At 41.2% G+C, this 17,467-nt stretch overlaps 1 protein-coding gene across 1 annotated transcript in view; it reads left to right on the top strand.

Annotated features, from left to right (window-relative positions):
* Nucleotides 1–17,467, top strand: part of apbb1ip (amyloid beta (A4) precursor protein-binding, family B, member 1 interacting protein) — a 53,597-nt gene that overhangs the window by 14,035 nt on the left and 22,095 nt on the right. Inside the window, exons 2-5 of the mRNA XM_080418093.1 lie at nucleotides 6,954–7,013; nucleotides 10,553–10,676; nucleotides 13,933–14,270; nucleotides 16,783–16,860. Coding sequence (XP_080274219.1) covers nucleotides 6,954–7,013; nucleotides 10,553–10,676; nucleotides 13,933–14,270; nucleotides 16,783–16,860 — 600 coding nt within the window. The remainder of the gene's footprint in view (nucleotides 1–6,953; nucleotides 7,014–10,552; nucleotides 10,677–13,932; nucleotides 14,271–16,782; nucleotides 16,861–17,467) is intronic.

Here is a 17,467-nt window from a genome sequence, read left to right as displayed (position 1 = left end):
ATGTTACTGTATGAATTCCTTGCTGGAACCAAATCAATCACACTTGTCTGCTCTCTTCAGAGTGGCTTAAACTCTTTAAGACCGGGCGGGAACGCATCTGTGTGTCATTTTTAGATTTCCTTGGGCTATTCAAAAATAGCAGATATACAAGCTCATAGCGCGGCACCGAGTGCCGCGCTATGAGCTTGTAGATCTGCTATTTTTGAAAAATCATGTAAAGTTGTGCAAAATATTTGAATTATTTTCTTTTTTTGTGGCGGACATTTGTAACTTAAATCTTTGCTTCTAGGGGTTCCTGGAACTATAAATATTTTACAAATGTTCGCTTTAAAAAAATATATAATCCAAGATTTTGCCACGAATTTTCACGATTTTTCACGATGAATAGCCCAAAGAAATCTAAACATCAGACACGTGTTCCCGGTTTGAATGGGTTAAGAGTTTTGCCCTCGGGTGTCTCTCTCTCTCTCTCTTGGATGTTTGGTTTCATTTTCTGGAAACATTTTGAACCCTTCTGGTGCAAACTAACCCCCCCTCCCCCCCCTTCTCTGCTCAGTCCAAACAGAGCAGGAGAGGTGGAGTGATGAGAGAGAGTAGTGAGGAGCGCTTTTCTGCAAGATCATATTTTCATATCTAATACGCTGTATCAGCAGGAAAGAGCAGGCCTAGTGTAAAACAGATAAGGACAGATTGTCAGAGTGTTGAACCGAGTCAAACTAAATGTAATGCCTCAACTCCCTAGAATTCCAAGTGCTTATCAGGGTGGGGGGTCCCCAGTTCAAATATGATTATTTGGGGGGGTCCCCAGTTCAAATATGATTATTTTGGGGGGGGTCCCCAGTTCAAATATGATTATTTTGGGGGGCTCCCAGTTCAAATATGATTATTTTGAGGGAGGTCACGGCCTGAAAAGGTTGAAAACCACTGCCCTATCACATGTTCCATCAATCATGTGCTCTTGAAGCAAAACATGAACCGTCAGTGCCTGCTGCCTACAGTGTAGACTAGACAGTAGGCACTATGTAGGCCCTACACAGTGCATACTGCTGCCTACAGTGTAGACTAGACAGTAGGCACTATGAAGGCCCTACACAGTGCATACTGCTGCCTACAGTGTAGACTAGACAGTAGACGCTATGAAGGCCCTAACACAGTGCATACTGCTGCCTACAGTGTAGACTAGACAGTAGACGCTATGAAGGCCCTAACACAGTGCATACTGCTGCCTACAGTGTAGACTAGACAGCAGGCACTATGAAGGCCTTACACAGTGCATACTGCTGCCTACAGTGTAGACTAGACAGTAGGCACTATGAAGGCCCTACACAGTGCATACTGCTGCAGTGTAGACTAGACAGTAGGCACTATGAAGGCCCTACACAGTGCATACTGCTGCCTACAGTGTAGACTAGACAGTAGGCACTATGAAGGCCCTACACAGTGCATACTGCTGCCTACAGTGTAGACTAGACAGTAGGCGCTATGAAGGCCCTACACAGTGCATACTGCTGCCTACAGTGTAGACTAGACAGTAGGCACTATGAAGGCCCTACTCAGTGCATACTGCTGCCTACAGTGTAGACTAGACAGTAGGCACTATGAAGGCCCTACACAGTGCATACTGCTGCCTACAGTGTAGACTAGAGAGTAGGCACTATGAAGGCCCTACACAGTGCATACTGCTGCCTACAGTGTAGACTAGACAGTAGGCACTATGAAGGCCCTACACAGTGCATACTGCTGCCTACAGTGTAGACTAGACAGTAGGCACTATGTAGGCCCTACACAGTGCATACTGCTGCCTACAGTGTAGACTAGACAGTAGGCACTATGAAGGCCCTACACAGTGCATACTGCTGCCTACAGTGTAGACTAGACAGTAGGCACTATGAAGGCCCTACACAGTGCATACTGCTGCCTACAGTGTAGACTAGACAGTAGGCACTATGAAGGCCCTACACAGTGCATACTGCTGCCTACAGTGTAGACTAGACAGTAGGCACTATGAAGGCCCTACACAGTGCATACTGCTGCCTACAGTGTAGACTAGACAGTAGGCACTATGAAGGCCCTACACAGTGCATACTGCTGCCTACAGTGTAGACTAGACAGTAGGCACTATGAAGGCCCTACTCAGTGCATACTGCTGCCTACAGTGTAGACTAGACAGTAGGCACTATGAAGGCCCTACACAGTGCCTATATATACTGCTGCCTACACACTACAGTCCTCATTGAGGGTAAACACCAGATGGGTTTTCTTCACACCGGACGTGACGTGATTCAATATTCAAGCCAGACGTGATTATTTTTATCATGTCTGGTGTGAATGCAAATTAGCATCAGTGGTGGAAAAAGTACTCTTTTTACTTAAGTAAAAGTATCAATTCTGCAATGCAGAAATACTCTGTTACAAGTAAAAGTCCGGAATTCAAAATGTACATGAGTAAAAGTAAAAAAGTATTGGCATCAAAATGTACTTAAAGTATCAAAACTAAAAGTAGTCATTATGCAGAATATCCCATTTCAAGTTTTCAAATGTATGCAAACTTTTGAAAATAGCAGATCTACAAGCTCACAAAGCGCATTGTGAGCTTGTAGATCGGCTATTTTCAAATGGCCGAAATGTATATAGGGCTGAAGTGGGTAATGTATGTTTTGTAATAATAACCCAAATCTAAAAAGTAACTAGTAGTAACTAAAGTTTTCAAATAATTGTAGTGGAGTAAAAGTACAGCATACCTTTTGGAGAATGATTACTGTACCAAAGCTCTACCACAGGCTCATCTTTCTCATGACTCTCTCCACCATCATGTCTCCACTTCATTCATCACCAGCGTGTGGTCTCACAGCATTTTAAATAACACATCAGTATTTAGTGGTGTCATTATTTATGATGAACATTCCTTTGTGTTATGATTTTTTTATGTCTCCAGGCTGTGAGGCCGAAATTATGTTTTCGCCCCCAGTCCGTGTGTGTACGGCTACAGCTAATCTCGGATACTGCTGGACCGATCAGCGTAAAACTTTGCGACTACACTCCCAGTGGCCAAGGAAGAACTCCATCAGCCTCATGGTGGCGCTATAAAAGGCCACATTACATGTTGGCCTATAACTCTTGAACTGTGGTCGTATAATCCATTCCCCCCCCCCGCTGGATTCCTAGGATCATGACGCAACGCCCTATATAGGCCCCCCCCATTTCCGACTCACTTTTTGCAACTGCTCCTACAGATTTTGTCCAAAACTCCCACAAATCAAATTATTTCAAAAAGCACCATGTGTGTGTGTGTGTGTGTGTGTGTGTGTGTGTGTGTGTGTGTGTGTGTGTGTGTGTGTGTGTGTGTGTGTGTGTGTGTGTGTATGCGTATGTGTATGTGTATATATATATACATAAATAAGGGGCCTATATATATAGTAGCACACCTCCCTTCACTTCTGCCCATAGGGGGCACCACACATAAATAAAGTTAAACTGTATGTAGTAGAAATGCCATCCCTCAACCCCCCAGCTCCCTGGCTTTACACAGCCTGGTGGAGATATGCACTCCAAGGAGTGCACTGCTCTAGTTTACTGCTGATTCGCATCCCTAAACAGCTGAGCCCTTAAACAAAGTCATATCAAGAAGAAACCAGAGCAATGTTTGCGAGTAAAAATGTCAGCTATACATTCAACTACGGCCTGAAAGACCCATCAAAATAGACCTTTATTGATCCTACAAGGGACATGTTGTAGCACAGCAGTAAGAAACACAGGACGGAGAAAGAGAGAGATACATCTACAGGCCAGTCCACATAACTCCTTGCAACTACCTGCAGCTACTTGCAACCAATATCACCAAATGACACCGGACGCTACGAGCTTGCAGATCAGCTATTTATGGCAAAGAGGGATTGGTGTGGAGGGGACAGAAGCTGACTAAGTACAGAATGAAAGGTCAATACTATGTATTGAGGGTTTAAGTTGTCTGAAAAAACACGTTAACATGAATCCAACATATTACTGATGACAGTGCCGCCAAACAAGTCTATGAAGCTATCTATGAAATCTATGAAAAAGTGTAATCTTTTATCCAATATGTAGTGTACCACATTCACCATTATTCATTTGTTTTGTAAATTAGTAAGTAAATTAGTAAATGTAGACTATCACATCAAACATTAGTGTTCAAAAGACGTAAAACGGTTATGAATGAGAAATTGTGCAAATCCTGTTGAATTGGAAGTACTCCAGTAAAGTAAAAAAATACCTCAAAACTGTACTTAAGTACAGTACTTGAGTAAATGTGCTTAGTTACTTTACACCACTGAGTACAATGCACCTCATTCATGAATTCATATAGGATGTGAAACAGGGATTTAGTGATTTTTAAAGGGTTCTAAAAGGTGTTAGTTCTTCCCAAAAAATCCTCCCAGTTCTCTAAAGTTAACCAGCCTGCGCCTGCAGGCACGACAAGTCGTGACGATATTATGCATACCAAACGTTTTCTCTTCCTTCAGCCTGGGGTTGGAGAGACATTGTGCAATGTGTTTGTGGCCTGAGGCTACATTTACTAAGTAGACGTCAAGCCTTCCTTCTCAGCGTGTATACATACAGAAGCAGTGGCGGAAAAAAGTATACTCACATTGTTTACTTAAGTAAAAGTATCAATACTGCAATATAGAAATACTCTGTTACAAGTAAAAGTCTGGAATTAAACATTTACTTGAGTAAAGGTACAAAAGTATTGGTATCAAAACGTACTGAAAGTACAAAAAGTAGAAAGTACTCATTATGCAGAATGTCCCATTTCACAAGTTTTCAAATGTATAAAAATCTTTTGAAAATAGCAGATCTACAAGCTAGATCGGCTATTTTCAAATGGCTAAAATGCATACAGTAGGTGGCCAGTGACTTTGACCAGTTTCACTTATCAAAACCTTTGCATCATGCATGTCACACAAACAGAATCCAGCACACAACACCAATGGTTTAGATCATGTGGATTGTGGAAGTTAAATGGTGGATTTGTGGATAGGACTCTATATGAACAAACTTGTTATATCAACAAAACGCATCGCATTCCGTTTGTGTGACATGCATGATGCAAAGGTTTTGAAAGTGAAACTGGTCAAAGTCACTGGCCACCTGCTGTATAGGGCTTAAGTGGTTAACGCATGTGTTGTAATAATAATCAAAATCAAAAGAGTGTGCTCGTTTTTTGTTCTGTTAACAGGATGACAGGATGACAGTTTTGCATGTAGTCTGTGTTTCTGGTATAGTTACAGTATTCTGTGCTACAGGCCCGGACTGGGCCTGTAATTCAGGGCGGGAGTCAGACACCCTTCCAGGCCATCCTACCCAAATACTAGGCTACACGTAGAGAGAGATGAACACACATGAACGCGCCTGTCGCCCGCACTCACACACATGCCTTGCGGCACTGACAGTGCTTCAGACCATAAATGATACGTAGCCTGCGAGTTAGTTCAGGCAGCATACACTCGAGAGGTTTCGTGCATGCTCATTAATATGTGGCTGTTTACAGCGTCATGCAAGACCCATACGTCATACACGACGTGGCAGTCAGCTATCCAATCGGGCAGGTTATTTAAGCTCACCTAAATCTGTGTTCCATCCGCTTTGTGTGTTATGGTTGTTGTCATGCGGCGTTTGCTCCCACCGCCACCCCAGCACCACCAGTGGGCTCTGCTATTGGTTCTGTTCCCCATGGGGGGGTGTTATTGTATATCTATCTCCCCGAGTCCCTGCTCTTAAAGGTTAATGATGGCTGTATGATTGTGCTGAGCAGGGAGAAATATGTAGCAGAGCCTGAACGCCAAGATAAAATATTACATCCACACTTGTATTCTCATTCTATAATATTGGTTCAATATATTCGGTCTATAATATTGGTTCAATCTATTCGTGAGTTATCTGACTGAACAATAGTACATTTTGTCTGAGCTGTTTCTTGTCAAAAAAAACAAAAAAATCAAACACATACAGTACCACACACTGTAGGCCTACAGTAGTAGTCACTACACAACACTCACTTCTACTGTACAGTATGTCACAGGAGCGATATCCATATGAATTCAACAGTTACAGCATTATTCCTTTCCACATTGGCAAAGTAATCATCAAAAATCATTATTCACCAACAGTCACACTATAAGTTATATATCCAGTTCAGTGCTTTTCTATTCCCTACATACAACATACCATCAAATCTAATACAAGAGTCACAACAGGACTCCTAAAATGCTATACTACATACATGGGCAACTGGCGGCCCGGGGGCCACATGCGGCCCCCACCTTCACTTAAGGCGGCCCGCAGGTTAATATCTGAATACTGATATGTTATTGATTTCAGCTGTTACAATTCCAAACATGCAAACATGACCTGCTTTAATAGTTTCAGTCTATATTAGTAACTTAGTGACTAGTATTGAAATTCTATTGTCTTTTTTTATGTCCAATGTATTTGTATTTAAGTTCATGAAGTTAACATAAGTATAACTAAATGCATTTGAAATGAAATCAAAATGTAACTTTTCAGGATTCCAATTCAAAAATAGCAAAACAAAAATCAGAATTCCAATTCAGAAATAGCAAAACATTGCAGATCTACAAGCTCAAAACGTGTCGCGCCGCGACGCGTTTTGAATCAGAATCAGAATCAGTTTTATTGTCACATCACAGGTTTACAAGGTAAAAAAGTGGGTGAAATTCTTTTTTGTACATCGTTCCCATCGCAACGTTAGTTTCCATAGAAAGAAGAGGGGGGGGGGGGGGGAGAAGAAGCTTGAGCTTGTAGATCTGCTATTTTTGCTACTTTTGTGTGACAAACAATGGCCGCCCGACAGTACATGCAATGTGGCCCTCTGGAGTGAGTGTAGAAATATACCCCTGCTATACTATGTGTGCTTGTTTTCTGACTATTTTTACCGTTGTGTCTGTCTTCACCAGATGGACGACATAGATGCCATGTTCAGCGACCTGCTGGGGGAGATGGATCTCCTTACACAGGTGTGTTTCTTCTTCTTCTTCTTCTCTCCAGACAGCTGCTGCCGTCCCAGAGGTTCTTCTCTGGTCAACAGAACCTCTCAATCTGCAGTCATAATAATGTATTCAGAGACACATGCCAACAGCACTAAAACCAGACATCAATTAAGCCATTAAGACCGGGAACACATCTATGTCATTTCTTTTAGATTTCTTTGGCTATTCCAAAAATTGCAGATATACAAGCTCATAGCGCCGCACCGAGTGAGCTTGTAGATCTGCTATTTTTTTCAAATCTTATAATCTTATATATATATATATATATATATATATATATATATATATATATATATATATATATATATATATATATATATATATATATATATATATATTTTTTTTTTTTTTAAAGCGAATATTTGTAACTCAAATCTTTGCTTCTGGGGGATTCACAAATATCTTCTAAAAAAAAACTTATATTGCTATAATATCAGTGGTTCTCAAACTTAGTACCCAAAAAATTATATGTATTTGACCGTGGACCCCCATCTCAAAATATGTTGTTCCAGGGACGGGAGAAGCAAATATTTCAGTTAAAAATGTTATAAAAAATATATATATATATTCAAAGATTTTCACGAATTTTCATGATATTTCAAATCAAATAGCAGATCTACAAGCTCATAGCGCGGCACTCGGTGTCGCGCTATGAGCTTGTAGATCTGCTATTTTTGATTAGCCCAAAGAAATCTAAAACAGTGACACAGATGCGTTCCCGGTCTTGACGGGTTAACCAGACACTCCAGATCAGCGAGCTACATAACACAGCCACAGGGGAGTCACACTTGAGGCCTAGTGGGCAACCTAGCAAACATAAATTACTCCTCCTTTAAAGCCAGGGAGGTCAAAAGGCCGGTTCATAAGCCAGACAGACATTACACCTTCTTTTTCTCCTCTGTGGAAAAACACCCTGCTGATCCCTTTGATGTTCTCCTCAAAGTCACAAAGGCATTTTAAACCATTTAAGACATAGAGCTGGCAGATTAAACAAAGATGCACATTTATGAGTGAACGGTGAAAAACAGATGTGAGATAAACATTATGCTTTCTTAACTAATCTTTGGGACAATTTATTATGTTTTTGCTGCACTCACAATGTGCTGTAGATTAGACTTGTGGTGTTTTTAAAACAAATCCCTTGGTTTCCACTGAAAATCGTATTCATTCTATTATCAAGTGAAAGAGGTAGGGGTAAGTTTGCGCTCCAAACTCAAGGCTTACTATAGACTAGCTCTGGTCCATAGTGTTAGAAGGAGTTCTCCTTTAATAACGCTGTTGGACTTTCGAGCCTTTGCGCACGCACCGCAGGCTGCACAGCCTCTCGTCTTTAGCAAAAATAAAAAATGCACTTTTGCTTTGCTACTCACTAAAACAAAGAGGGTTCTATGGAGTTGAGAGCCTATACTCTTAAACCGAACACTCTGAGCCCCCCACCTCATGTCTAAAATACACTTTTTGTCCAGAATAGAAAATGTTTCACCGGAAGGAAAAATCTGAATCGAAAAATTCCATTGACCAGATCTGTAGAGGGCACAGTGGAGTAACCAAAAAAAGTTTTTCCTCCCTGTGAAATATTTTCTTTTCTGGCCAAAAAGTGTATTTTAGACGTGAAGTGGGGGGCTCAGAGTGTTCCCACTAAGTAGAGTAGGTTTTCATTTCAACTCCATAAAACCGTCTTTGTTTTGGTCAGTAGCAAAAGTGTATTCTTTTTTTTTTACTAAAGACGAGAGGCTGCGCAGCCTGCGTTACCATGGGTGTGAGGGGAAAGGATGGAAAGTACCATAGCGTTAAGGAGAACTCTATGGACCAGAGTTAACTATAGGGCTGAAAACAGGTGCGAGAGGCCAGCATGAAAGTCCATAAACAAAAAAAGGCTCACACACTGAAAGGCTCAGCACTTTAGATGCAAAAAAAATTACTTTAATTTACAAAAGTGCAAAAGGTGACATGGTGAAATAAAGTCACACATTTCGGTCCTCAGACCATCATTAGCACACTCTTCATTTCACTTCTTCATGTCACTTTTTGCACTTTTGTAAACTAAAGGATTTTTTTTTCATCTGAAGAGCCTCAGTTTTCATCTTTCGGTGTGCGAGCCTTTTTATTCTAAAACACCAGTGGTGTAAAGTAACTAAGTACATTTACTCAAGTACTGTACTTAAGTATAATTTAGAGGTACTTTTACTTTCCTGGAGTATTTCCATTTTTTTATACTTTTACTTCTACTCCACTACATCTCAAAGGCAAATATTGTACTTTTACTCGACTACAATTGTTTGAAAACTTTAGTTACTAGTTACTTCGCAGATACAAAGTATTACATTATGAAACATACATTAAAGGGCAAGACCACTTTGGTAGAGGTTTGGGTTGTGTAGTTACCTCGCCATGATGTAACTCCAAAGGTGGGCAAAAAATAAAAAATAATTGCTCCATTGATTAGAAATTGATAATTCAAAATATGCTCCTCATTGACTTACATTGTACGGTAAAACAGCTCTCAAAGTCACTCTTTTAGCACATAAACGAACGCAAACAAAGTTGATTCAGACAATATAGAACATCACCAAACCCAGTACTGTTTTTGTTTTTAATAAAAATGTCAACTTCCTGTTGATTTTGCCATTTTTAATAAGTAGAAAACCTGGACTGGATCCGCGGATCCGGATCCAGATCTTCAAATAGTAAAATCAACAGGAAGTTGACATTTTTATAAAAAAAAAAAACAGTACTGGGTTTGGTGATGCTCTATATTGTCTGAATCAGCTATGTTTGGGTTCATTTATGTGCTAAAAGAGTGACTTTGAGAGCTGTTTTACCGTACAATGTAAGTCAATGAGGAGCATATTTTGAATTATTAATTTCTAATCAATGGAGCAATTATTTTTTATTTCTTGCCCACCTTTGGGGTTACATCATGGCGAGGTAACTACACAACCCAAACCTCTACCAAAGTGGTCTTACCCTTTAACCACTTTAGTCCTATTTTATACCTAGGCTAATCTACAAGCTCACAACGCGCTGCATCGCGACGCGTTCTGAGCTTGTAGATATGTAGCCTGCTGCAACCCTCCTGATTTCGTGTATAAAGGGGCGTGTGTATAGAGCCGGCGAGAGACGGCGCCTGATCCCATTGGTTCACCGATCTGTCCGTCAACCCCCGCCCCGTTAACACAACATTACGAGCGACGCCCACTGCACTCTGGTTGGTTGGGAAATGAAACACTTCCTCATACCCAGTACAGGCTATAGTTGGGCCAGGCTTTTATTTTTTTGCAAAACTAAGCAATAAAAGCCTGGAGATCGAGGCTAGTAGATATGCAATTTTCAAAACTTTCAGTATTTTACATTTGATATCAGTACTTCAATTCCGGACTTTTACTTGTAACGAGAGTATTTCTACATTGCAGTATTGATACTTTTACTTAATTAAGTAAAACAAATTGAGTACTTTTTCCACCACTGATAAACACAGTCCCTTGTTCATTCTTTACCCCATGCAGAGTCTGGAGGAGGCACAAACACAAACAGCCCCAGCATCTCCCTCCACCAAGAAACCAGATGTCAGCTTCAACACCGGCTTCACCTCCACATCCTCCAAGACCTGGTCCACCACAGACCTGAATGGTGACTATTATCCATCTCCCTTTAAAGGTTTAATGACATTCACTTTTACACCACATTCAAAGTCTTTGTCCTGGTCCTTCAAAAGTGCACAAAAAGTTTTAAGTGAAAATTCAATTCCAGTGATCCATGGCAGGTGTTTTTCTCTCACATTTCTAAAGCCTTTTCAACTGCAATGAAAAAAGAAATCTTTGCCTGCGGGTGTCGCTGGTGAGGGATTTTGCCTGTCAATCATCGCCTCTGCTCCGCCCCCCTCAAAGGAAAGGATAGGGGAGGGGAGGGGCGAGGAGGAGAGTGGGCGGGATTAATCGACTGTGACCTCACTGTCGAAGGGCCAAGCTCAGATTACTTTTCAGCCTAATTATTCAGAAAACCCCAGACCACAGAAAATCCACTGCATGTTCTAAGTTCAGGTTTTTTGGGTGTAATTGAGGTCATAAAACCCCAAATAAAACATTGAAAATAAAAAAAGTGAAAATGAATGTCATGATACCTTTAAACAACACTTCTGTTCTGTGTGTAGTGTTGTTGGACATAGCCTACCTCACAGGAAGTGAGGTAGGTCAGTGCAGCGTTGCCAGATTTTGCGAGAGAAATAAGCAACCAAGGTCTATCTACAAGCTCATTGTGAGCTTGTAGATCTGCTATTTTTCAAAAATCTAGAAATAAAATGTGGAATATTTTAAAACATTTTAAAACATTGCTAACAACACAAATCTAGTAGGCGGGGCTCCCTGGCACAAAACATGTTCAGTTGGGGCTTAGGGACGAATAAATACGTATTAATTTGGGGTTTCATGATGACATGAAAATATTTGAGAACCACTGGTTTAAACGATAATCCAAAAAGGAAGGAAGGAAGCCCAAATAAGCAACTACACTTTAGAAACAAGCCCAAAGAAAACACAACCTGCAACTACCAATATTCACAAGCGATGCTTGTGAAGAAGCCCACAGTCGCTTATAATAAGCGGTCATGGCAACACTGCCTTTAACCCATTAAGACCGGGAAAGCATCTGTGTCATTTTAAGATTTCTTTGGGCTATTCAGAAATAGCAGATGTACGAGATCATAGCGCGGCTATCTGAGCTTGTATATCTGCGATTTTTTTTTATTTAGAAAGAAGTGTGAAAATGTGTGCAAATCTTTGAATATATGTTTTTAACTCAAATCTTTGCTTCTGGGGATTCTATAGAAATGTCTTATTCTAAAAAATGATATGTATTTGTGCGCGGACCCCCTCCCCCCAAAAAAAATTATTCCAGGGACCCCCCCTGCCCCCCCAGGAGCAAAGACTTGAGTTAAAAATGTATAATATATTCAAAGATTTGCACATATTTTCAAGATTCAAGATTTTTTTTCAAAGATTAAAAAATAGCAGATCTACAAGCTCATAGCGCGGCACTCGGTGCCGCACTATGAGCTTGTAGATCTGCTATTTTTGAATAGCCAAAGAAATCTAAAAATGACCACTACCTCTGTGTAGTGTATAATGTTGGACATACCTCAGAGCGAGGCCAACAGTGGTCGTTTAGCTCCGGGCATGATGGCTATTACTTCAAAGCACCAGCAGTGTGCCTCCTGGGGGGATGTGTTTAGTCAATTACCCAGAAAATTACAATCATTATGATCACAGGGAGAGAAAAAGGGAGTATATATGGCCTTGGCGATAAAGGGCAGAAAAATTTGTGCCGCATGCGTTTTCACCTTTGTAGAGTCTCTGGCTACTGTTCAGGGTCTCATTTCAGGAAGAAGGGGAGAGAGAAAAAAGAGATAGAAATCACTTTTACCAACTAATTATTCACAGTTAACCTCCGTGCCTTTCATGGGCTGTAAACCCCTGGCAGCGCTGATGTTTTTCTGAGGTCTTCTAGTCTAGTCTAGCAAAGGTCATGGTGTCTGTTGGTAAACTAAGCATCTGTTTTGGTCCGTGGTAAAATAAGTACTTTACCTAAAGGGATAGTTCACCCCAAGAAATATATTTTATTCTATGGATTAGTCACCCCACGGAGACTTGAATTCATGGATATGTTTTTGTCACATTCCTAAGCCAATAATTTGATGACCAGCGGGACCGGTAGGCAGCGGTTCCGGTAGGAGACACAAAGGAGACTCTTTGCGTCTCCTACCGGAACCGCTGACGGTCATCAAATTATTGGTTGAGGAATGAGACAAAAACAAAAAAAATATCCATCAATTCAAGTCTCCATGGGGTGACTAATCCATAGAAAGAAAAAAAAGTCATTTTGGGGGTGAACTAACCCTTTACAGGGATAATTGACTTTCAAACATGTTTGGGGTCATTTTAACGTCTACCCATTGTAACTTCAAACTCCATTCTAACCATGTTAGATTCATTGAAAACACCCGTCCTTTTTTTCTGGTGACTGATATATTGGCCTTCTATTGCGTGAGGAGACTGTGTTTTTTCCAATTACTTTTTTCATTTATCTTTTTATAATTTTACGGGGAAATGAAAAAAAAAGAAAAAAAAGAAAAAAACAATCCAGTAAAGTAAAAACAATACCTCAAATTTGTACTTAAAGGAGAATTCCGGACATTTTAAGTGTTATCTTTGATGTGTCGTTACTCACCTACCGACGTAAAAAGTGGCATTGTTTTTTTCCAGAGATTCCCCTGTCGTCATTTTTTCAACCTCCTCCGCTCTCCTATTGGAGAGCGCGTGGCTTAGGGAAATTCGTCTATTATAACCGATGCAAAGTTATTTTTTTCTCTACTACTACTCATTGTAGAGTCTCATGATAGTCAAACATGCGCTGAAAGTTCCTGAGAGGCTTCCGCTAATGCCGAACGATTTAACACTGGTTGCTTGTTTCTTTCCAGAACCTGGCAACTTGGTGTTGCCAGGTAGAGAAACAAGCAACCAGTGTTAAATCGTTCGGCATTAGCGGAAGCCTCTCAGGAACTTTCAGCGCATGTTTGACTATCATGAGACTCTACAATGAGTAGTAGTAGAGAAAAAAATAACTTTGCATCGGTTATAATAGACGAATTTCCCTAAGCCACGCGCTCCCATTATGTTATGACAACGGAGGGGGTTGAAAAAATGACGACAGGGGAATCTCTGGAAAAAAACAACGCCACTTTTTACGTCGGTAGGTGAGTAACGACACATCAAAGATAACACTTAAAATGTCCGGAATTCTCCTTTAAGTACAGTACTTGAGTACATGTACTTAGTTACTTTACACCATTGGTTACAGTTTTCTCCTGCTTTCTCCCCTGAAACCCACGCAGAGTCAAAGCTCAGCGAAATGGACGACTGCGACCTGGACGCCCTCATGGCCGACCTGGTGGCGGACCTCAACGCCACGGAGGAGAAGCTGGCGGCGGAGATAGCCAGCGGAGCTCGGAGGGAGGAGGAGGAGGCCACGCCTCCTCCGCCCCCCTCGACGGACCTGCCGCCGGCGCCGCAGGGCCTGAGCACCTACCCCGCCCCTTCTCTCGCTAGCTCCTCCCCCACCACGTCAACCAAGAGCAGCGGCGGTAACAGCTACGCCTGCAGCCCCGTTCCGGCGTCGCCCGCCTCGTCGCTATCGCCACCCCCGCCTCCTCAGCACAGCAAACCCTCAAAGGTTAGTCCTCATCTGGTACAGAGATAACATGGCACTAGAGTTGGGACGATATCAAAATGTAATGTCACGATTATTGTGACCAAAATAATTGCAATTTACGATAATCAAAATATGCTTAAAGGTTTAATGACATTCACTTTTACACCACATTCAAAGTCTTTGTCCTGGTCCTTCAAAAGTGTACAAAAAGTTTTAAGTGAAAATTCCATTCCATTGATCCATGGCAGGTGTTTTTCTCTCACATTTCTAAAGCCTTTTCAACTGCAAAAAAAAAGAAATCTTTGCCTGCGGGTGTCGCTGGTGAGGGATTTTGCCTGTCAATCATCGCCTCTGCTCCGCCCCCCCCCCAAAGGAAAGGATAGGGGAGGGGAGGGGCAAGGAGGAGAGTGGGCGGGATTAATCGACTGTGACCTCACTGTCGAAGGGCCAAGCTCAGATTACTTTTCAGCCTAATTATTCAGAAAACCCCAGACCACAGAAAATCCACTGAATGTTCAAAGTTCAGGTTTTTTGGGTGTAATTGAGGTCATAAAACCCCAAATAAAACATTGAAAATAAAAAAAGTGAAAATGAATGTCATGATACCTTTAACACTCATAAAATGCCACTTTTGATAAAGGAGTAGTTCACCCAAAAAATTACTTATTTTATATCAATTACACACCCCATGAAGCATTAAAGTCGTGGAAATTGTTTAGTTTTTGTAGCATTCCTAGGCCAATAATTTGATGACCAGCGGTCTCCTACTGGAGAGACCGCTGGTACGCACATCCACTCACTAAAGAAACGGGTGCTGGGCTGAGGTCAGAATCCAAAAGGAATAAAGTCCTCACACCGGGTCATGATGAAGAGCCGGTAGGCTCCAAACGTCACGTCTAATGATGGTGTAAAAAGGAACAAAAACATGTTTTAAACTTGACCCAGTGTGCGGACTGCATTCTTTTTAGTCCTCATCTGGTACCAAATGTAGAACAATCATGGGAAAGTTCTCATTCTTACTGCTCTGCCACCACAAACGTGGAATGCTCTGACACCATCCGATAGAAAAAAAAGTTATGTTTTGGGTGAACTATCCCTTTAACCTTAGTAGCTTACTTTACATTGTTGCGTAGAAGAAGTATGGCTTATAAAACGTTGATGTTTTATAGTGAATATGTTATAGTTAAATTGTTTCTGGCCAAAAGGCACAGCAGCAGCACAGAGGCATCTGGTACAGTTACACTGTTACACTGCCTGTCATGGAGAGAAGCAGAGACTCTGTCTGGAACACATCAAACACACACACACACACACAGGCGTGTATTACTATACTTGTGAGGACATCAACATTTTAGGACGGCAATTTTGTGAATGGCTTTTTTTGTATTATCCCATCTTTAACCGGAAGCCTAAAGCCCCCAAAAATGGCCGATCTACAAGCCCACAACGTGTCGCAGCGCGGCGTGTTGTGGGCTATTTTTTCGCTGCACGACACCAGTGCACTACTAAGTATAATTCAGGTATAACTCTATCTCTAATCTCAATCCCAATCTGAATCTTTTCCTAATTGTAAACCCAATCTCTAAGAATCGTTTTTCTTAAAGATATGTTTCGGGCCTTTTTCTGCCTTTATTGATAGACTAACTGAACACAGACAGGAAACAGGGGGAGAGAGATGGGGAGAGACACGCGGCAAAGATCGTCGGGAACGGGACTCGAACCCGCGATGCCCTGTCAGGGCTACATTACAGCCTACAAGTGCCCGGACCGCTAGGCCAGCCGTCCGAGATCTAAGAATCTTTTTTTTTTAAACTATGAAACAACCATTGTCCTTGTGAGGAGGACCAGGTAAACGGTCCTCCTCACAAAGTCTATTTCTCATATTCCACTATACTCGTGGGGACATTTTGTCGTCTCACACACACACACACACATACACAGTCGCACACGCACACACGAGACACAGAGAGGAAACAGTAAGAGGATCAATAGCAGGGGTTGGAGGTTGGAGCAGGGAGGTGAGATGGTGTTGTGCGAGGAGGAGAAGTAAAGGAGAAGAAGTAGATTATGACTTTAACAGGCCTCCTGACCTCATCCCTGTGAGACAAAAACACCAGGTGCAAAGGATCCGTCACCATTAAAGATGTGTTGCATGTTCATTAATAGCACATAACTAACACATATATATGAGCTGATGTTCAGCACTCATATCTCTAAGACAGACGGTATAGCATAGCGTCAGTGATATTATGTCTCTATAAATGCCTTTTAATTCTGCCTGCCAAGGACTTACAGTAAGTTACCAGAAGTCTGTTACCAAGCAGCAGCACTATAAGGCTTTGTTTTCATTCCGTGCCATTAGTTTTGTGAGTCTGGGTGTCATTTTTTTTGTCTGTCTCTGAGCAGATCTTATATCTCACTCGTATAAACGAAACGCTGTGGATGACGACAGATGACTAATGCGTATATTTCACAGGCACGCCGTTTATTATTCCATCATGTCATTCTGTGTTATTGATATGCTTTCATTCAGGAGGAGATCGAGGCGCAGATCAAGGCGGACAAAATTAAACTCGCGCTGGAGAAGCTCAAGGAGGCCAAAGTGAAAAAGGTAAGCCAAAGCCAACTTAACAAATTAACGCTGATGATGTATTTAAGATCTGCTGGAAATGGCAATTGTGCAACAAATCTGGCAGTGGTGGAAATTAACTTTAAGTACATGCACTCAAGTACTGTATTTAAGTACAAATACTCCAGTATTTACTTTAGTGGAGCATTTCCAAAAGCCAGTACTACTACTCCACTACATCTCAGAAGCAAATATTGTACTTTTTACTCCACTATAATTATTTGAAAACTTTAGTTACTTTGTAGATTTGGATTGTTATTACAAAGCATGCATTAACCACTTCTTCCCAACATACTATTTGAAAATAGCCGATCTACAAGCTCACAACGTTGTGAGCTTGAAGATCGGCTATTTTCAAAAGATTTGTATACATTTTGAACACTGGGCCATTCTGCATAATGAGTACTTTTACTTTTGTACATTTTGATGCCAATACTTTCGTACTTTTACTCAAGTACATTTTTAACACCGGACTTTTAATTATAACATTTCTTCATTGTGGTATTGATACTTTTACTCAAGTAAAAAAAAGTGAATACTCCACATACGTCCACCACTGCTATCTGGAAGTCATTGTGTAAAAGTCAAG

This window comes from Gymnoscopelus braueri (assembly GCF_963280865.1).
Source record: "Gymnoscopelus braueri genome assembly, chromosome: 21".
Classification (NCBI taxonomy): Eukaryota; Metazoa; Chordata; class Actinopteri; order Myctophiformes; family Myctophidae; genus Gymnoscopelus; species Gymnoscopelus braueri.
The sequence above is the reverse complement of the archived record's forward strand: the minus strand, read 5'-3'. Positions and strand labels throughout refer to the sequence as shown.